The sequence below is a fragment of the Seriola aureovittata genome, chromosome 6 (assembly GCF_021018895.1).
Source record: "Seriola aureovittata isolate HTS-2021-v1 ecotype China chromosome 6, ASM2101889v1, whole genome shotgun sequence".
Taxonomy (NCBI): domain Eukaryota; kingdom Metazoa; phylum Chordata; class Actinopteri; order Carangiformes; family Carangidae; genus Seriola; species Seriola aureovittata.
The window spans coordinates 16,664,955-16,687,312 of record NC_079369.1 but is presented as its reverse complement, the minus strand read 5'-3'; the positions used below and the strand labels follow the sequence as shown (position 1 = coordinate 16,687,312).

General features: G+C 41.0%; 1 protein-coding gene across 13 annotated transcripts in view; it reads left to right on the top strand.

The window, feature by feature from the left end:
• The window catches only part of ptprsa (protein tyrosine phosphatase receptor type Sa), a 232,879-nt gene that overhangs the window by 161,310 nt on the left and 49,211 nt on the right, over positions 1-22,358 (top strand). For 7 of the 13 annotated variants that reach the window (XM_056377816.1, XM_056377809.1, XM_056377812.1 and 4 more), the window contains 8 exons: positions 3,458-3,727; positions 3,954-4,535; positions 5,360-5,496; positions 5,643-5,787; positions 13,714-14,034; positions 15,888-16,081; positions 17,572-17,598; positions 18,797-18,914. In XM_056377816.1, the coding sequence (XP_056233791.1) occupies positions 3,458-3,727; positions 3,954-4,535; positions 5,360-5,496; positions 5,643-5,787; positions 13,714-14,034; positions 15,888-16,081; positions 17,572-17,598; positions 18,797-18,914 (1,794 nt within the window). The remainder of the gene's footprint in view (positions 1-3,457; positions 3,728-3,953; positions 4,536-5,359; positions 5,497-5,642; positions 5,788-13,713; positions 14,035-15,887; positions 16,082-17,571; positions 17,599-18,796; positions 18,915-22,358) is intronic. The other 6 variants (XM_056377818.1, XM_056377811.1, XM_056377810.1 and 3 more) reach the window with 2 other exon arrangements.

The window sequence follows — 22,358 nt, the reverse complement described above, 5'->3', positions numbered from 1 at the left end:
GGAGTTTTCCTTTTTTCCCAATTCAACATGTTTTTTTTAGACTATCTCCCATTTGGACTTCATGACGATGCAATAATAATAAACTGTCATGATGACGCAAAGCATGATAGCTCAGCCAAAACGCCATGCATCCCGTTGTTTTATTCACTTTTTCTTACAGTCAGGTCAGGACAGAAAAAGTTATGATTCTTTGATAAGTTTCCCAACAAATCTATTCAAAAGAGCCATTTCTGCTTCTAACAGAGACATTTTTGTGAGATTGTTATCTATGGAAATTTGACATTTTTAACGACTTTAAATTTGCTATTGACCATTTTTCATGGTACGTTTTCAGTGTGTACTTTTGTGTACCACAAAGGAGCATTTCTTCAAAGGTCAGCAATGAACTTTTTGCCCTCAAGGTCAGGTCAAGTCTTGCCCAAGGTAGAAACATAATTGACATTAACAGGGAATTACAGGACTGAGAGGATACATGTAGAATAGCTCAGAGGAGGAAAAACCAAAGGCCCAACTTTGGCTTCAGAGAGTCTCCATCTGGGTTTTATTCAACATATAACTGTAATTGATTATAAGTGTTTCATAAAATTTTGTTACATATAAAACAAATTGCATTGTTTTCTATGGCTGGATGTGAAATTGCTATTCAAAGCCAGGAAGAGTAGATGTGTTTGGACAGTGCTAGAAAGTGCTACAAAGCTTTGCCCCTGTGAACTACATGTCAGTGCAGTTTATGTACATTTTAATAACCATTTCAGTGCTCAAGTCAGCTGTCAGATGAACAACCACTCAGAGTGTGTGTAGGTGATATCTTAGTTTGTTTGCAAACTGTCCCATGCAACGATCATATGAATCCCATTTGGATCGACACGGTGTATTTTGGAATGCTACCTATCCTTGATGCCCCCCCCAGTCTCCTCTCCCTAGAATCTCCCCCTCAGTCCCCACCCACCCCATCCCCCACACACACACACGTCACATCCGCCCAACCCAAGACTTCCTAAGTTACATTTGCACTGAGGTGTTAAAGGCGGGGAGGAGGGGACGTGTAGTTGATTCTTGATTTTAAGCCCCAGTGTGTGAGACCTCCAAACCCACTTTGAGCCATGGTCTTTTTTTTTTTTTTTTCTTTTTTTGATTTGTTTTGTTTTGTTTGAATTTAGAATCCCAGTCTCCTTATTCTATCCCCCACTTATGCCCTCCTCCTCCTCCTTCCCTTTCTCCGACAACCCAAACCCCTCCCCCTTACCCTTTGCGTACTGTACAGTATGTCTGCGTACCCATCCGTCACTGTCTGTCTGCTCGTCTCCCTCTGTCTGTCTTCCTGTCTGCTGTCTTGCTGCTTGAGTCTGTTTTGTTCTGCCTTGTGTCTTGTCTCTCGTCCCTGTCTTTCCTGTCTTGTCTATCTGTCTGTCTCTAAGTCATCTCTTCCATTTAGTTCATCCTTTTTTACTTCTACATCTGCAGTACTTTCCTTGTCTCTCTTTGACCTTCTTTGCATCCCAACAAACATTTTGATGTTGAATAAATGAAGACACTGTGGTTTGCTTCGGTGTTGAAGAGCTGTTTGAAGCTGAGCCCTTGAGCTGTTAGAGAGACACATGAAGTTTATAGACCTCTGTAGAAGTCCATAGCTGTTGCCTGTATCTTTTATGTGAATTCAAAACTTAAATCTGATTTTGATTGTAGTCCAAAGTAAATTTAAAGCTTGGATTAGGCTTTCAAGTAAATAGTAATGTCGCTCACCTTAGATTTACATAGATATACAGACATATATATATATATATATATATATATAGACATACATAGACATACATAAAACCCCATACTATAGAACAGTCTTGCATGTCACTATCTGTCAAGTGCTTGCTGGGATGCCTCTCATGAACACACAGTGTTTTTGCTAACTCATACTCTTCCACTCTCTAACTCTTACATACTGTACACACGCACACTCATGCCTATACCAACACAAAAAAAAAAGAATATATACATCTATGTATATACACATACACACACATGCAAGTACACAGTACCTTCCACGCCCTTCCTCTGCGTCTCAGACTCATTATCAACCTCCCTCCACTCAAATTTCAACTCCTATCCATGAGTTTTGAGGTCCTCCCTGTCTCCCTCTCTTTGCTGTCATTCTGCCCTTATTCATCTACCTCTCTCTTTCCCTTTCCCTCTGTCTCTCTTTCTTGTTCTCTGGATTTCTACTCCCTGTTGATCCAGTTCTGTTTCTTGACTCCAACACTCTGTGATACTAGACTCTCCAGCTACAACTACTATAGTTCTTTTTCTATGTATTTCTAGGCACATACCTTGTTCCTCAATACTTATTTTGTGTTAACTGGGACTGCGATGTGACAATGTGCCACCATCACATTTTGTCACATTAGCTGAAGAAAAACAAAGTTTACACAGCATTGAAGCGGGTTACCCCCCCTTTACCCTCCTCCAACCTTCCCCTCTCTTCTTCTTCCTCTGTCACTCTTTGCTCCTCTGTTCCCTTTCTTTCTATCCTTTCCTCAGATGCTCTATCCTCAATCTTGTATTTCTTCTTTCCTCTCCAATCGTCTTTTGTCTGGGCATGCTAGCGACCCTTCAGTTATATTCCTCTATGCATTTTATCTCAATTTTTATATCTGATTTTGTTATCATTTACTCCTTAATTTACCTCGGTCTATTTATGCATGCTGTCTGTGAAACTGATAGCTGCATCTATCAATGGAACCGTGTCAGATCTTAATAAGGCTTTGTCCAGTGGATCTACCCTAAACCACAAAAATCTGATTAAAGTTTCTCATCTTTAAGATATCTAGGTAGTAGAGACAGGTGTCAAGTGCAAACTTGCGCTAGAAAGTGTTTAGAGACCTTGTAGAGATGGTCAATTGCCCCGTAACCCTACACTTCCTGTGCTGTGGGAGAAGCCTGTAATGGCCTACTTCCTGTTTGGCATGTGTGCCGGAGAGGACAGGAAGTTCCAGGTTGCCACCTTGGCCTTATGTGATAGCATTATCACATAGCCTTTACTACACACCTTCGTAGTTGGTGATCAGGTTATGCCATAGTTGTATATATGTCAGCAGTTCAGTTCCAAAGATGAGAAACTCGTAATAGATTTTTGTGTCTTTAATTGTGCTGTGATGGGTCAAATATTGGTCAATGGAACCTTGTTGCTATGAATCGTTGCTTTATTGTTAATCTATATTGTTGTTGAAGCAGTTCTGTTAGTTTAGTTCCTTCTCATTATTTGTATATTTTTTATGTTTTGAAAAGTCTACTTTTTTATTTTGTGTTTTAGTTCACATTTACCATGTTGAACCTTTTGTGTTAAGTATTATCCTTGAGAAGGGTCCATTTTCATCGGCCTCTCTTGTTACCTCTCTCTTTCTCTTTTTTTTGACTCCCTTGCCCTCTTTTGTCATCCTCTCCCCTTCCTCATGCCTTCTCCCAGTCCGGCGGGTGCCCCCTCGCTTCTCCATCCCACCAGCGAGTCAGGAAATTATGCCCGGTGGCAGTGTGAACATTACGTGTGTGGCAGTGGGATCGCCCATGCCTTACGTGAAGTGGATGCTGAATTCAGAGGACTTGACACCAGAGGATGAGATGCCAGTGGGCAGGAACGTTCTCGAACTGAGCAGCGTCCGTGAGTCAGCCAACTACACCTGCGTGGCCATGAGCAGCCTTGGCATCATTGAAGCTGTGGCGCAGATCACTGTCAAATGTAAGAGATGACTGTGCATGTGAAGAAGAGTACTTATGAAGAGATAACCATCAGTTCAGTTTTCAATGTACAGAAAACTACAATCCTGATTTGTATTGCTGAAATGATCTCGGGGCATTGTGAAGACATTTCCAAGCTTTCCCTTTTTGCTAGAAAATTCTTCAGTCAGTCACTGTTATGCTAAATGATTTCCACTTCTTTGCTCCCTCTTTTGTCACCTTAACAGCTCTCCCCAAGCCTCCAGGTACGCCTGTGGTTACTGAAACCACTGCCACCAGTGTGACCATCACCTGGGACTCAGGCAACCCAGAGCCTGTGACTTACTATATCATCCAGTACAGGGCCAAGTCCCCAGACAGCAAGTATGAGACAGTGGATGACATCACCACTACACGTTACAGCATTGGTGGCCTCTACCCCAACACAGAGTATGAAATCCGTGTCTCAGCCGTCAACACAATCGGTCAGGGTCCTCCCAGTGAGCCAGTAGAAACCCGGACTGGAGAACAAGCCCCTGCCAGTCCACCGCGAAACATTCAGGCCCAGATTATTTCCCAAAACACCATGATGGTGCGCTGGGAAGAGCCAGAGGAGCCCAATGGGCAGATCAAGGGATACCGTGTTTATTACACCATGGACGACTCCCAGCCCATGAGCCTCTGGCAGATTCATAATGTCCAGGACAGCATTATCACTACTATCCAGAGCCTGGTTCCCCAAGAGACATACACAATCAAAGTCCTAGCATTCACCTCTGTAGGGGACGGACCATTCTCCGAGCCCATCCACGTCAAAGTGCTGCAAGGAGGTAAGCATAATGAAAACTGTTTTTGTCAACTTGGCAACTGGTGTTAAAACTTTGAAATATCCCTCTCTTCCCCAGATGTTATTGAAGTTCATGCCTGGCGGTTTTTCATACAACAGGCACATGTGTAATGTTCAAATATTGTTGAATCCAAGTTGTTGAGTTAATTTAAAATAGGTTATAAACAAATTCAGAGAGTGCTGCATCTGTTATCCAGCCTTCTGTGAAAGGAGACTTTCTCAACCATTGAAGAACATCTTCGGCTGTTTTGTGCATCAGCAGCACATTTTCTGAAACTTTAAACGGAATGCGTCTGCTGCTAAACAGACAAGTTTTCACTCCCGCTGTGCAAAGTTCTCCCGCACATCTGCAGACTCTGCAAATGATGACAAAGGTCTGTTCATGGCAGTCTGAAAAAAATGAGAGAAACCAACCAACATCTGAGAACTCACCAGGATCACATTCAGGACTGTGCAAAATCTCTCTATCCATGCCAGTGCAGGGCAGAACATCCAACAACAACAAATCACAACTGTACCTTGCATTGTCACCGGGGCACAAACTTTTTGTACTTCACTGTAATCTCTCCCTCTATGTTTCATTGAATCCTCGTCATTTTGTGCTAAGTAGCTTTATGCTCATCATGTCACTGTGCTTTTATTAAGAAATCACTGAATAAGAAAAAGAATTTAATTGACCCGTTCTTAACAATTTCCTTCCTTTGGTAATTGGACAGTACCACTCCCTTGTGTATAATACTAATTTCCATGTCTTTACTAATTTCCAGTTTCATATCCTGCAACAATGTCCTCTGCTGTGTCCTTTAGTTCCAGGTCAACCATCCAAATTCCAGGTTGGTGCTGTGTCTGACACAAGCATTGAACTGACCTGGGAACCTGCCTATGAAAAGGAAGGAATTATAAATTATGAACTTCGCTACTCAGAGGGCACTTTTGGCACCCCGGTAAGAATTTTAGTCTTTCGTTTTGAAATTTCATCGCCTTTTGCACTGAGAGGTTTACATCATCTCTTAACGATTCAATAATGAATTCATTATATGTGCAACCATTTTAAACCAGACTTGTCAATAACTTTTGTCTCCGTCAACAGATGAAGAAAACATTTGGACCCGCATCTTCATATGTTGTGGAAGGGCTCCGCCCAAACACAGAGTACCACTTCTCCCTGGCAGCCATTTCAATCAAAGGCATCGGAGCCTTCACAAATGACATATCGCAGAAGACCTTGCAAGCTAGTATGTAACCCTTTATTCAGTCTCCTCTCATGTCTTCTTTGTGGTAGGCTAACTAAGTGATTTTCCTCAGGAAAGCGGTTAAAAGATTTTATGCCTCTGTGGACCTTCACTAAAGTGAATTCTAATGAGGTTTTGTGTGTTTTTTTTTTTTTTCCTTCTGACTGGAGCTTGTAAACTTTCTTTTCTCTGCTGCGTCATCACCTTTGAACTGCGCCTGTGTTTCTGTCAGGCAAAATCAGGGTTCCAAGCTGCTTCAGAAAAGATGGCCTACGTAACAAACTGACTTAACTGATGTGTTGTTTAATTCTTGCCTAAACACATGGTTTAATATTTTTGCATTTGACCTTAACTTTGTTAACCTTAATGTAACAATAAGACAATGATACTTTATATGTTAGGCATAGTGAACTGATTGTTTTGTGGATAGTTGGAGGTTGAAATTGAGCCACATATGGCTTTACAACCTTTTCATTTTATCTGATATTATCTTATTTTCTAACTTGGCTCTGGTGCCAAATATGTATGAGTGTACCCGGCACTGTCAAACAAATCAAGTCTATGTGGACTGACAATTTTGGCAGATTCTTTATTTCCCTTTCACTTTTGTTCATATTTGCTTTTCCTTTGTCAACAGCAAGTGCACTTTCTTCCACGTGACAGAGACACAAAAAATGTCAGTTCTCCCACCACCAAGGCTCTCATATGAACTGTATTCAGAATGGGGATGGGGGGATTTGGATTTGATTTTAGTCATCAAAGAAAAAAAGAACCCTATCAGCAGTCACCAACAGTACTCACATGCCCACCCCTGGAATTTATTCCAGTATATCAGTTCTGCACTGATTATTTTATTTTACAGATGGCAGGAACACAACTGAATTATTTAAACCAGCCGGCTAAAAATAACAGGAGTGATATCATAGCACACAGTAGAGCAAGCTGTAGAGAAAAGAAAATACACACAGCTTATCCAATCAAATATCCAATAGCTGAAGGACTGTTGGGATGACAGGGTATGAAATTCACGTCTTTTGGGTTTACACAGCACACAAAGATTAACAATGGTGTTGTGTATTGACGTTTAATACATTAATGGTAAAGAACCTGGGAAATGTAGCTGGGTTTATGGGATTATGGGTGGATCTGAGCGAGTCATTGCGGATCCTGATGATACAGAATGTAGAAAATCCGAGACAAACATACATGCATACATTCACTGTCAGATTGTCTGCCTTTCTTCTTAATGAACTGGCTGTGCTTTGTTAGATTTTGTGAGGTTTCAACCAGAGAAAATTTACTGGGACATAGGAGAGCCATGGCGATGGGAGTAGACCTCTTTTAACACATTTTCTGTTTCTACCAGTGCAACTTGTTGGCTGTACCCCCACATCTGGGCTGTGGGGGCTTTGGAACAACCACTTCACCGTTCTTTTTGTTAGTGCTGGGCAGCAGAGCTACACAGACAGTGCAGAGTCACTGAGGAGAGCGCCAGTTGCATGCGACACTCACTCCTGCCCACTGGGGGTGCTGTTGAGAACCTGTCACTGCACCGTTGATCTTTGATCAGTCCAGGCATGAAAATACTTTATGTTCATCCAGCCCCATTTCTGTCTTGGCGTCTCTCAAGTGTCTGTGCACATCTTCACCTGTTGATGTGTGTTTGTGATTTCCTTACCTCTGTTTTTGCATTTGTTCTTGACCGGTAAACCGCAACCGCAAGATTGGATTGGATACACTCCTCTCTCTTCCTCTCTCATCACCCTGTTCCAGCTCTGTTTCTCTCTTCGCCACTTGTTCCCCTGTGCAATGGAACAAAAGCTCTCCTTGGAATGGCTTGACATCACCTTGCTCACTTTGTGTCCTCTTCCTTTTATGTTGAGTCTTTTGGAAAAAAGTTTTGAGTCAGATCTTTTATTTATTTATTTATTTTTTATTAATTTATATTACTTTCTGGGTTGTCTGAAAGAATATTGGTTTGACATCACTCCAGATAGTGGCTTGCTGCTATTTCCTTCTTTCTGTTGGGTTCTTTCATGAACCCAAGCACACCACAGCCACAAGCAACTACAGTGCAGCAGGCAGAGCAACACGTGCAGACTGCGTTGACATACCCTTCCCCGTTGAGCAAATACGGGGGAGAATAAGTTTATCTGATGGCTGTTCTCATATCTCTACTTGAGACAAGGGACTCTTCCTTTGAACTTCCTCATCCATACAATTACAGTGGACAGAAAGGATAACTGCTGCTTCATAATGGTATCTGCTTGCCTGCCATAGAAATATGATAGTACTGCCCTGGAAATGACTATCAATTTATGTTCGGAGCAGCAATAAACTGTAAATATTGTGTTCCACATAACTGCTGGTTTCCATGACAATATTATCAAATATTCTTTGGCTGTCATTTTAAGGTTAACAGCCGTCTTTACCTTTTCAATCCATTCTATTTCTATGGTTTCACCGTAGCTCACCATTGTTCCTGGACTTTCTCAGCCAGTGGTTTTTTTTTAACGCTTTTATCGAGAGTCCCTGCTCAAGCAGGTGTGAGATATATCCATCGGTTTCTCATTGCTGAGGTCAGAAAAATCACAGACTAAGTCAGTCAAAGCAAAAGACTTCCCACAACACAACACAATAAATAACTTGATCTTTTGGATGCTCTGAGGTAAGTGATTGTGTGGTTTAGGGATTCAGTCTGCCATAACCTTTCTAGAAGACCTGTCAGGGACGTCCACATTTTTATCCAATTAACCGCTTTATGCAGTGTTTTTCTTTGAAACACCAACAGAGAATTCGACGCATAGAATAAGCAGTCTTTATACATGACACGGTTAAATATTAAACTGACATGTCTGCAGTTTGGCTGCTCACACAGGTTAGGAATAGCATTTCTATAGGAAAGCATTTCTATGCATCCAAGTCAGCAAGGAACCCTGATATATATATATATATATATATATATATAATTTATATATATATATATATATATATATATATATATTTCATATTAAGGGCCCTCACAGCTCAGTGTAACATAGACAGTTGAAATTGTACTGTAAGTCTTTTGGGCAAACACAAGTAAAGCTTAGTGTATGTATAAATACTACATAGCCCACACATTAACATGCGAGTGCACAGAAACACAATGGTCTCTCTTTTAACGGTAGTAAACTGGCGCAATTGTCTGATAAATACCCATTTATATTGCAGTTTTACTCAAATATTCAAAATATACCACTAGAGTCCTGAGTACTATACTATGATAATGGGTGTAGCACACTCACACACACACACACACACACACACACACACACACACACTAAAGCCCCACTCATATACAATAAAATATTCTTATATCCTACACTGTACTAAAACGAGTAAACCCGATGTACTAGTTGCTTGATTGAAGTAGCTGCACAGACTCAGAAATACACTGTGGTAAAAAGCCAGTTGGACACTTCTTTCCTAAACAAATTACAGAGCAATGACTGCATACAATTTTAATATTGCTTCATGCACAAGCTCAGCTTTGGGCATTGTTAATGCTATTTTCTACTCGTCGCCCTACAAAACCATTTCAACCTGCTTCTGAATCCTCTGCAGTTTCTGGCAGACTGAAACCCTTTGCCACTAAGTGAAAAGAAAGACAGACAACATGATTTCCCTGTTTGCTTTGTTGTCATTACTTGTGGTACAAAATGTTCGCAGATTGTTGAAGTTTGTGCTCAGTCCAAGCAGCATTACCAGGGGCTATTGTCATGGGGACCACTCTGTCACAAACTTGTGAAAAGTAGCTGCAAAAAAAGAAAAATCTCTATCACTCATTTGCCCCAGCGTAACTGACGCTAAATAACTTATCAAAGAGCTCTGCAATCACTTTATTGGGTTACCTTGGTCAATATCACAGCAGGCTGAAATAAATACACAAGATGTTACTGGCAAGAGTGGCCCTCATTCAGAAGCAAGGCCCCATGGGGTATGCTGCCACAGTCAGCTCAGGTTGAGAGAGCATTTTTGTGAGATCGTTCAGACGTGGCCGGAGTGGGTCCACAACCCGAGAGCCGGTTGGGTTTCCCAGCATTCCTCTAGCTGTTACCCAGTTGCAAGACACGGTAACAGGACCTAAGATGGACCCTGGGAGTGGGTGTTAGGGGACCGCAGGGCCCCAGAGTGGCAGATAAGAATCCCATTTCATAGCGTCAGAATTAATTTCATGCTTTGCGATGAGCTATGAGCCAGGCCCCTGGATTGTCAGGCTTTGTTACACATTTAGATTATACCTAGAACTCTGCCAGTAGCCAGTCAAGTGCTATCTCTCAAATTAAAGTGGCAGATTCTAAATCCTCTGTATTTAGCCAAACAAGCAGTTTAGCCCCCTCCCTCCCCTCCCCCACTTACTGTAATTGCAGGAGGTTTTTAGATATATTGGAATATTTGTGTGAGCCACAGCATGGCCATTTGGCATCAGGGGGGGATTAATTCCATAATGATCTACAAATACGAACATCCTGTCGTTCGAGGGCTGTGGTGAAAATACAATTCAAATGCAGACATGTGCTTTTACTCTGATAGCAAAAGCATTGGCAATCTGTGTCATTTTAAGAGTTGACAACAGGCATTGAGTAATGGCCTGTGTAGCTGAACTGTGAGCGTTAATGTGTGTAATTTATATCCACTGAAGATGTCGCGCTAAAAGCACTTTTAATCTGAGGGTAGTCATAATGATTAGGTATGCCACCAGTACTTGACATTGCAGACTTTGTACCCAGAGCTCCCAGTCATATCACAACAGACTTAAAAGTCAAAGAGAAGGATATGAATGCAGACATGACTAATTATTTGTCAAATAGCATTTAGGAAACTCTTTCAGGGAAGCTTCAAAAGAACCTCAAGTGAAGCATTAGCTGAATTTCTTCTTTTGTGGTTGTATAGTTCTAGTATCCATAATCCTACCACTGGCCTTCATGGGATATGCACTTTATTAAAGCTGTGCCCCAGCCGGTCTTAAACCGTTATCAGGCATGAGGATGCCTGTGCACTGCGATAGCCTGGCCGCTGTCAGATTCACAGCCGTTTTCCGCACCACAAAGATTGAGAACTGAGCGATCATTCTTGACGTGGAGAGTTTGCAAATACAATATGAGCGGAGGAAAGAAGCTGAAAGGCTCAAAATCCAGTAAGACCATAAGTAAATAAGCCCATTGGACACAGAGAAGGGTTTGGGAACTGTAGCTGAGGTCCTGTCCTATTTGTTGTGTGCTGGAACATTCGGTCTTCACCGGTAGGAGGCCTCTCTGACAGTCAAAACTCCTGTTATTTTCTTTTCTTTTTTCTTTAAAGCTGTTCTACCAAAAGTGACACTGCAGTCAGAACACTATCATTAAACTTTTATGAATTCAGCAATACAAGCTTTCCGTCTTGCTTCCTCTGTTCTTGTGTCTTGGTATTCTCAAAATGGCAGTAAGCTTCAGGAAGACACATAGGCACGGTGCTATGAAATGGGATTTATATGAACAAATTGTTAACAAGGAAGGATCTTTGTGTACGTGGCCAACTGCAGAAGAATAGAATATCTTGGGAGTGAGTTCCCCCCCCCAACCCCCGACCCCCACCTTTATGGCTTCCCCTCTCACAGTCTTGTGGACCCTCCGGCCCAAAGATACATGAGTATTAAACAGCCCTGGCTACAGCACAGAGCCAACTCTCTCCCTCCCAGTAACCCCCAAATGGGTCCAAAACTAACTCTCAATGAATCAAAATTAAACTGATTAAAAATTGGAATTGATCTGAAAATTTAAGACATGCTTTCTGGGAAGGAAAGTGTTGCAGCTCACTGGCTATAGAGGAAGCATACTCTGTAGTCAGGTGCTGGTGGTAAGAAAGTCTATAAAATTTAGTATATGTGGGAGTCAGGTACGTATGATGCAGACAATGCTTGTGATTTCTTTTTATTTGGTTGGTTCATTTTGGGTTTTTCCGTTTGTTTTTTTTCAAGGTTAAATGTTCTTATTTTCTGTTTATGCTGAGTATCATGTTTTTTCATGTTTTCTCATGAGTTGTCATTTTGAACCTTAACTGTTGTTGTGGTTCTTTCTTTCGAGTCACCTGGGTTACAGAGAAATTCATTTCCCAGTACCCTCCTTCAGTTCATAATTTATTTCTTCAGCCTTTGTTTTGGAATGAGATCATGCTGCCTGTTTCCATTGGTTTCATTTTAGTTCTTTTCCTAAGTTGCTGTGTGTGGGATGCCTTTTTTTTTTTTTTCCCCTCGATAATATTTCATTTTGTTTTTGGTTACCGTGCAATTTTTTTTTCCCTTACATAACAGACAAAAATGAAATAATGAACTGGGTTTTTTAACACCAAGATGGACACAATAGATTCTCGTGTAAGGGACAGAGGAAACCTGACTTGGATGGAAGTAATTTCATTCATGTCCTTCTGTACGTACAGTATAATACCAAACGCTGGATGAAAAGTGATGAGAACATTTTATCACTCCATGCACAGCACTCTCTAGACAAGCACATGCTGTGAAAGAGCTTGGCACAGATTAGCAGCAAGAGGCATTTAGAAAGTTCACAGATGTGTAGGTTTTAATATGTTTTAGAACAGCCACCATGTTGGAAAGCATTTATACTTTAAAAAAATTAAAAAGGAGAGATTTTGACACCTCCCTGCTAGATTATACTTCGGAAATAGTTTTTTTTAGCTTGTGCTAATTTAACTGAAAGTTCCTGTACAAAATTACTTTTGTTTTTTGGATTATTTAATTGTCCTCATTCTGGGTGAGGATGGATGCTATTACCAAGACAAAGAAGGAAACAAAAAAACAAAGCACATTAACACTAAACAAATTTTAATTTATTTATATTCATCTCATTTTTATGGTGGCTTTGTTGACATGACAGTATGTTATTAAACTGTATATAGACAGCCCAGTGTCTTAATGGTAGTAGTAATTGCAGAGACCCTGCAGGGGAAAATTAGGGGTTTAGTACTCATGACTGCCATTTTTATCCGGTTGCTAGTTTAAATTGGTAAAGAACTAAAACCTCAGTTCAGAGCCTGAAAATAAAATGCACAATGGATACGTTCATCCCTGTCCATCTGGCACTGCACCGTGAAAGTAGTGATTGTGGATAACAAAATGTCTCAGGTTTAGAATATTAACTGAAAGCTTTCCCAAGGATGGCATGAGCAAAACAGTGTCAGATCCCCCCACGGCCTACATGGTAATACATTACATGACAGACATACGGCTTCTGTTGTACGTAAGGATGGAGATTGTCAAAAAGTCAGAAAAATGTCAGGTTTATATATCGACACCCTCTTAAAATAATGGCCTAAGTCATTTTTTCAGGTTTTTCAGGAAACACAAAAAACTCAACAAAAGAGTCACACTTTTGACATAGGCCATTATACAACCGGGGGTAGAATTGCATGTTCCCCTCAACTGAGGATTCAGGCGATTTTACCAGAGGTGGCCAGCATCATGAGGGGGTGATTTAGGCAAAAAAAACATTTTTGTCAAAACATGACTTAGGCCATTATTTTAGGAAGGTGACGATATAACAATTTTGATAATACCAAAAAAACCTGTACCAGAACCAAATGTGCCTGCATGTCCCTAGCTATTATACAAGGGTAGCCATCTTGATTCATTATTACACAAGCTTGTGCCATTGTCCATTTATGCCTCTTTTGTCGACATTTGCTTGTTTTTTTTATTTTTCCGTCTTTTTTTTGCAATTTTTTTTTTGTTTGAATTATTCTTATAGTTTTTATTTGAGTTTTGAATTTTCCTTTTATCATTTTCTTTATCTCTCCCATCTTTTTATTTTTTTGTTTTTCAACCCTCCCTTCCTCCTCCCCCAAACTCCTCGTCCTCGACTCCCACCCTTCCTGTCCTTTCCACCTCACCAGAGCCCTCAGCCCCCCCTCAAGACATTAAGTGCAGCACCACCAGCTCCACCACCCTGCTGGTAAGTTGGCGCCCCCCGCCTTTGAAGAGTCAGAACGGTGTCCTGGCGGGGTATAGGGTGCACTACCAGGTGGTGGCCCAGTCAGAAGGCGGCAGCGACGACGGCGAACCCACGGAGGAGCCGACGGTGCCTGCCACCGAAGAGCAGGTGCTGCTGCAGCGATTGGAGAAGTGGACCCAGTACCGCATCACTGTGTCCGCCTTCACCGTGATCGGGCCAGGCCCTGAGAGCGAGCCCCTGATCTGCCGGACAGACGAAGACGGTACACGAGTCTCTAATGTGTAGTTGCTTGGTTTCAGGAGCATACCAACATCCATAAGTAACAGGACCACATATAGCTGTGTAAACCGTATGAAAGTAAAACACTTAAAATGCACAACACACTTGGGAAATCAAGTGTGATGGTAATAAAACATAACTAACCAAATGTAATTCATAATAACTACCACATCCCATATCCTGCCTCTATCTGTAGGCTTTTAACTGTATCTCGCTGCTCAGTTGAGAGCCATAAGCATTTGTGAGTGCTTTACACTGCAAGGCCATATCTGCCTGTGCTTTTATGGTGGAAACAGCAGGCTGGACATTAAAGAAGCAGGTGTGAGTCCACTAAGGTTGCAGCACAAATCCCCTGGCAGGAAAGTATGGTTGACAAAAAAAAGAATTAATAACACCCTCGCAGGCCTCACTTAACTACTGTTGTGGTGCTGTGGAGCGTAGTACTCAGGCCTGACCTACTCCACTGAAACGCAGAGCCTGGTAATGGGTGTCACTGTATGAGAGCGTTAACCAAGGTGCTTTTGAAAAAGGGAAAATAGGTTCAGTTGACATTCCCTGGAAAACAGTATAATACTTTACCCACAAACAGATTTTTGCTTCTGTGCACTGCTGGTCACTCCTCTATGTGTGTGCGACAACTGTGTACCGGTTTGGCACAAATAAAATTGAAAAAGACAGAAGAGCCAAGATGCTTGCAAAAAAAAAAAAAAACAAGCACATAAAAAGTAAACATCACACAGCTGAGTCGGATAGCAGGAAGTAAATGACAAATGAGCAAAGCAGTTGAACAATAAAATACATAAGCTGACAAGAAAAGTTGTGAGCATGTCCCAGAGCATCAGAATCATTGATGGATGGCCGACATTGGCTTCTGTTCTCCATTTCACGTCCATTACCACAGCATTTTAAAGCATTTTTTCTGACACTGATGTACAGTGAGCACAACAGGAGAGGCAAGCTTAAATTCATACCATGCCTGTTTTAAAACACAACGGTATCAGGGTTTGCAGAGGTGAAAGCCACAGCACACTGACAAGAGCTGTAACAAATTTTCTGGTGTCATTACGATAATAACGTGTGACCAAGAAGTGCCATGTAGAGAAATAAGAGCCGGGGCTAAAAGGTAGGAAAGATTTTGGCAATAAACAAGATTGGTGAATGATCCTGGGGAAGACAGGGGGAGGGGGGAGAGAATGGGGTTGTGATTTAGGGAGGAAAAGCGGGACTTTAAGTGTTTGCGGAGGAGCAAATGGAGGCAGTTTGAGTGGAAGAGTTTTATTAATGGCACATCCTTCTCAGAAAAAAGCCGGTCCGCGGCACACCAAAAGGCCTGGAAGCGGTGCCTTCCACAAAAGCCTGTCATTATGACTGAAAGGCAAGGCTTCCCATTGATGGCAGACAGAAACAGCAGACATATATTGAAAAGGTGGAGGAGACGAGGAAAAGTGGTTGTGTGTGTGTGTGTGTGTGTGTTTGTGGTGGGTGGATATGGTTTTGTGGAGAGACTGACACAGGATTGTGTTTCTCTTTATATTTTAATGTCTCTGTCTATTATTCTTGCCAGTTGTCAGTATGTTTTATGGATATTGTGTGTGTGTCAGGGTGTTATTAATGTCATGACACAATTTTATGTGCATCTCTCATCTTGCATTGCTCCTATAAATAGCGTGAAGGATTTGGAGAAATTGCACCGAGACAACGCACTGTATGTTTATTGCAGCTGTTGAAAGAGGGACATTTCCACTAATATTTGAAAATAGTAGATCAGAACTAGATCAGAATTTTTTTTCTTGCAAAAATGATTCTTATTTGAGTTTTCATCTTTCTTACCCATAGTTCCAGGGGCTCCTCCAAGGCGGGTGGAGGTGGAGGTCCTCAACTCCACAGCGCTAAAGGTGATGTGGCGCTCCATGACCCCAGGCAAGCAGCACGGTCAGATCCGTGGCTACCAGGTTCACTATGTGCGTGTGGAAAATGGGGAGTCAAGGGGCCTGCCCCTCATCAAGGACGTCATGCTGGCTGATGCCCAGGTATGACCATCTCACAGCTTCCTCAATCAAAGTCAGTTAGAAGAATGTAAATACTTCCCTAGAGCATGCTCATACCATACGCATCACTGCAGTTTTTGCTCACGAAGAAATTGCACACACGCCCGTGTCTGCCTTTGAATCTATTTTTCAATCATGACACAGAAACAATTTACTAGTTAAGTAGCATTATAACTCAACAGTGCTACACCGATTTAATGATTAAAATCTAAATGGGCACATCAAAGAAGCTTTGGCCAACTTTTTTTTCTGACATAGGTCGCAAATGGTGTGCCTCATCCTCACCTGTTGTGTCTGTGCAAATATTGCTGGAGTATGAGAAAGCGATAGGTTGCTCTCCCCTCTTGGATTTCATTTCATATTGCTGTAATATTCTTTTCCCCCTCAGCCCACAACAAGAACTGTAATCAAAGCTTCACTCATCTTGTCCTCCCTCTTCTGCCTCCATGGCTTTTATTAGGAATGTCTAGACCCCTGCTTTATGGCAACATGTGCCATGAAATGTCTGATTGTGTGCTTGTATCAAACGCAAAGACTCAAAGAAAATGCTGATTATAGTATTCTGTGCCTGGGGCAGGAAAGTAAAATTGGCATGAAAACATTTCACCAAAAATCAGCCTCCACTGACAGATAGAATTGTAATGGAGCCTTTTACAATGGCCTTTTTTCTTTCTTTCTTTTTTTTTTTTTTTCCTTTTTTTACAAAACTTACAAAACCATCAACACAGTGTTGTATGAATTCTGCCAAAGTGAGACTGTTGTGCACTGTAGCAATCATCCAAATGGAAATTATAGCCTTGAAGCAATAGGGTAAACAAGACAGAAAAGAATAGTTGTATGCAATGCTACATTTTTTGGGAATGAATGAATCAAAGTCTATTTTTTGCACATGAATGAAGGAGCCATTCAGGCCAAATGCCACCAGCGTCACGTTTACATTTTTGGCATGTAGCCGTCCAACGGATAAAAGAGGAGAAATGATCTTAAATCACTGAAATTATAACATCCAAATCAGTGCTCTCACCCAGCAGTCAACACAGAATGGCAGGCAGGAATATTTTTTTAGTTGCAGATTTTTGTTCGTATATTTAAAAATGACCTCATCTTTAAACCCTTAAAAGCTACGTTTTAATGTTACTACTGGTTGTAGCTGTCTGTGATTTAACACTGAGGTAGTTCATCAGTAGCTGCACAGTAACATGGTTAAACATCTCCAGGCCTCACAGGCAGACTCGCACAACTCTCAGCCTTGTTTCAGCTGCTCCTCATAACATAAGCTTCAAACAGTTTCTCTTTCTCCTGACCTCACAAAACCAGTGACCTATTTCTGATACCAACCCTCTGCTCCCAAACCTCTAATGCCCCCGTCTCTCACAATCCTATTTCTTCCCTTTCTTTTCTCTCTCTTTCTTTGAAAAAAAAAAATATTGCTTTCTCTCCTGCACTCTCCTCTTTGGCGGGGGGGGGGTTAGTGGGAAACGGACGATACAGCTGAATATGTGAGTACGAAGTTTCGCCTGAGTGCTTTGTGTAGCTGAAAGGGTATAAACAGCGGGTATTGCATCAACCTGGTTGGATTCACAATTTACACAGCCCCTCCAATCTTTATTCAATAAGTTTGGATAGCAAAGTGGCTCAGAGGTTTCACCTCAGCTGTCTGGCCAGCCAACCTCTCCACTATCTCTATACGCCACTGAGGGAAAAAGGACAAACTTCTATTGCCGTCTGGCTTCTACAAAATGGTGGCTGATGCAATATCCACTGCCCACTGTGCCTGGAATGCTAATGCTACTAGTGTCTCGCTGTGTGTTTATGCAGTACGTTTTGTCTTGTGCTCTGGTGGTGTGTGTGTGTGTGTGTGTTGTTTTTTTTTTTTCTGTGTGATTTTTAAACCGTAATTTTTTAATTTTCGCCTCAGATTTACTGTCATGCTCTAAGTTCATACACTTTCTCATTCATTAAAAATAGAGAGACAGTAGTTTAAATAATGTCCATGTATGATCCGTGAAATCTCCCTTAAAATCTTCACCACGTCTCATGGTGATGATTCACAACTGCAGATTTAATTATTTATTTTTTGGCAGCAAAGTGTACCCTTATTTTGAACTCAAATTTGAAACCCCAGTGCCTCTACATTACGTGAATACCATCTCAAGTGCAAGACAGTACTTATAGCTCATTTACCTTTATTGACCTCTCCCATCACTCCAGCCAACCAGCCTGTTAAAAACCTCATTCTGTGTTCGTTCAAACCTGCTCCTTTGAAAGATTCATTAGAATCGATCGGAAGCCTCTCTTTGAAGAGGACTCAAGAAACTTAATGGCTGAGGTAAAAACTGCCAGCGAATTACTAGGATGTATTCAGCATACATTCATCACATAGTTAAGTTGTTGATTGGAATATTGCTAGAGAAGTAAGGGGGGGTTACTTTTTTTCCATTTACATATCTAATGTCTCTCCTCCACATAGGCAACGCTAAGGATTTACCTAATGGAGTGGTCTCCCATTACACAGGGGAAAACGTTACATTTAATGCATGCCTCGTGAAAATTAATCAAGAGGACCGGGACACACTTCACTCAGATTAACATTCTGTGTAAAGCAGTTTCAGCTGCATGAACTGGGACCAAATCATCAAAAATTCCAGACGCATTTTGACATTTTCGTGTTTCCTGTCTCTACACTGTCTACCGTAGGAAATGGTCATTGGAGGACTGAAGCCAGACACCACATACTCCATCACGGTGGCAGCGTACACCACCAAAGGGGATGGAGCCCGGAGCAAACCCAAACTGGTGGTGACCAAAGGGGCAGGTCAGTACAAGGACGAATCAGTTATTTGTTTGTTTTGGTATGAACAGCCTCTGTTAATGCAGTAATAAAGGCAACATATACTTTTTTCGGCCTGTGGCTGAAGGGTAACTTGCTTGCGTGGGGGGGGGGGGCCCTTATTCACAATGTGGTGCATTTAACGGATTCAAACAGTCGGAGGATTTGGAAAAGCAAGGAATGCAAGAATTCCTGATATTTGATTTAGTGTATTAGTTGTCCTTATTAAAAAATACATCTCGTATTAAGACTTCTGTTCCACAAATACATGTCGAGTTAACAGTCATTCAAGATATTTTTCCAAATGGAACCAATCTGAGCTATATCTAGATTCAAGAACGGTTTAGTTACTTAGAGTTGTTTGTGCCTGTAAAGGTAGTATTTATCATTTCACTCATGTTCAGAAGACTGTCCAAATATTTATAGAGATCAAGGAGGTAGTGTGAGATACTTGGAGATTTTTCAGTCAGATTATGACAGCTTGAAAGCAGATGTTGGGTCTTTGGTTTGAGCTTTAAGGATGAAATTCTGGAGACTAAAGCCTGCACACTACAAAAAGTCTTACCTTCAGATTTTTTCCTTTGTTACCACCACTGGGCACACCAGTTTAAACTGGACCACTTGAGCCTGTTTGGACGCTAGCAGTTGAGTTACCATAAACATGATCTAAACTTGTGAGGCTGGCTGCCTGAGAGTGTGAAAGCCTTCTTTGAGAGAATTTAAGGCGTAAAGCCAATATAGGAGCATCCTTTTGTGGGAGCATCTGTGCCAGTCGGCTTTGGGAGGCTTCAGAGAGCCAATATGTACACAACTGCATGCATACTTATACAAACACAAACACACACACACACACACACACCTGCATAAGCACTTAGTCACTCACACTTACTCATGAGCACATGCAGTTGCCACACACAGATAGTATATGCGGGTCTGTACTGTGGCATTGCATCCACCACTGTGCATGCACACAGCCATAACATACACGCAGTCATAATAAAAAGATCACAAAACAATACACACACAACACATTTTCGTAACCCAACACACACACATACACACACACAAACAAAGGCAAATTTCCCAGATCCGGTCAGGTGTGTGTGTGTTAAAGGTGTCAGGGAGCGCGACACTGCCAAAGGGGCTTGAGTGAGCGCTGTCACTCTCCATCCTCCTGTCAGGGCTGGCTGACTGATATGCCAGTCTAGCGCACTCAGCCTGTCCCTCAGACGGAAAGCCTCTCCTTTTTTATTATTGAAGTGTAAAGAAATGGTTTGTGCCAGGGGCCCAAGATAAATAGAGAAGAGGAAAGGGTGAGGGGTGGGGAGAAGACGAGCCTCAGCAGCCTTTTTCAGAGGTGAAGTGGTTGTCTCAGGGATGTCAGGATGGCCTAGTGAAAAGCAGGGTTCCCACTGGTTATGGGATTTCTGAAATACCGGGGAATTTCCTGAGATCTGTTTCAGGCAGTGAACAAAAGAGATTTTTTTTAATGCTCTTTAGGGACTTTGTGAAATGTCAGTGAGTTTAAAAATTAGTTTAATTTTCAGAAAGAAGCCCAGATCTTTTGTATAATGTCTCTCTTTTTCTTTCCTCCAGAGAAAGCTTAACTGTACTGGACAGCTTTAGAGAATTTCCAAGCTATAAAGAGAACATGAACAACAGGAACAAATGAGACAAAATCATCAGATTATACATTAGTTCCACAGGAGGTGTACCAGTCAACAAGGCCCTTTTTTCCTCACTGATTTCAATTCACTCTTATAGTCTGCTAGCTGAATTCCTAAAAATGTAAATGTAATGTTAAAACTGAACTTGATGGGTGCACCTACATTTTTTACTTGGTTTTGCCTATTTTCACATATTATTATATTATGCTGCCATTTAACTACAGTATAGCAATTTCTTGATATGATTACATACAGAAAACACATATCCTAATTTTGACACAGTATACAATGTAATACATTCTAAAAAATTGTTTGTATAATGTATGATGCAGATGTTTACTGTATTACTTTTGACATTCATGTTCTCCACCATACAAACTGCTGTTTAATTGGACTCCGCAAAAATCACTCTTTCATGTGGTTTACTCTACAGTTAACTCACCCATACATTGGCAAACATTAAAAGTGTAATGCAAATGAATGAAATATTCAACCACATGAATGCATGTATGCATTTTTAAAACGCACACAAACACACATAACTTATGCAACTGCTCGTTTCTTGTTACAGACAAGCATGCACTTAAAGAGAAGCAATTGCCTCCAGATACTTGTGACGTCATAGTCCTGTTCTGTTGAGGAAACAAAAAGGAAAAGGCCTGAAAAGCAACATTTATATAGAGCATGGTGACAAAGGGAGTATATATTTGTGCCACTTAAAATTCAATTCACATCAGTGGCAAAGTCTTTTCATATCCCAAACATTTCAACAAGCCTCACTGGTAGTTTGGTGCATCAGAAAGTATCCAAAAGACTCTATCGGCAGATTTTCCAGGATATAAAAACAGGTAAAAATGCACATTTATTTGTGAGTCACAGACAAAACAACATTTATTCTGTTGCTAGAACTGTCCTTGTTTGCTAAATGAAAGCCAAGTTTCAAAAGTGTCTCTTCATGATTCATACTTTTCAAACTCTTCCTTTGAGGAACAAACTTAACCGTGGCCGATGAAAGAAGTTTTCAGAATGCTTAAAAGAATCTTTATTGACAAAAGATTAAAATCTTTGTCTGAAACTGTTATTCTGCCATCCCATCTGCCCATTAAGAAGTTTTTCACCAGGCTAAAAGGAGCAGCAATGGATGACCATTCTTTTGATATTCTTTCCTTGTTCACGATGAGGTGGAAAATATATCTAGTGCTCCATTATAAGAAAGTTTTCAAAAAACTAACAGATCAACAACCTCAAAACAAATCTTCTCATCTTACAAAGTTTGGTAGATTCTATAGGTAGCATATGCAGTAGGCTTCCCAACACCTCTGACTTGAGACCCTCTGAGCAGTACAAGGAAAAAATCTGAAAGAAATCTTATGAAAAATGTAAAATTATGACATGCAAAGTCAGAGAGGAATGCCCCACGAGGATGGCTAATCTGTGTGTAGATCCTGATATAAGGGAGGGGAGACTCGGCCATCTTATTAGGGAGCAGTATAATCATAAAATAAAGGTTCAAAAGTGGAAGTAGCAACAATTTATTAAGCCTATAATAATAATAATAATAATTCAAAACTAAATTTTGCAACTTCCCACAGTGTTGGTGACCCCAGATATCAGCAAAAGGTATCTGAAGCTTTAATATTTAAAAACTCAGAAAGCATGAAAGGTAATGCTGAGAAATTTTTTTAGGTCTATCCTTACTCATCCTGGAAAGTTTACACTACGGTATATAGAGTAATATACAGTTTACTCATGTTGATAGTGC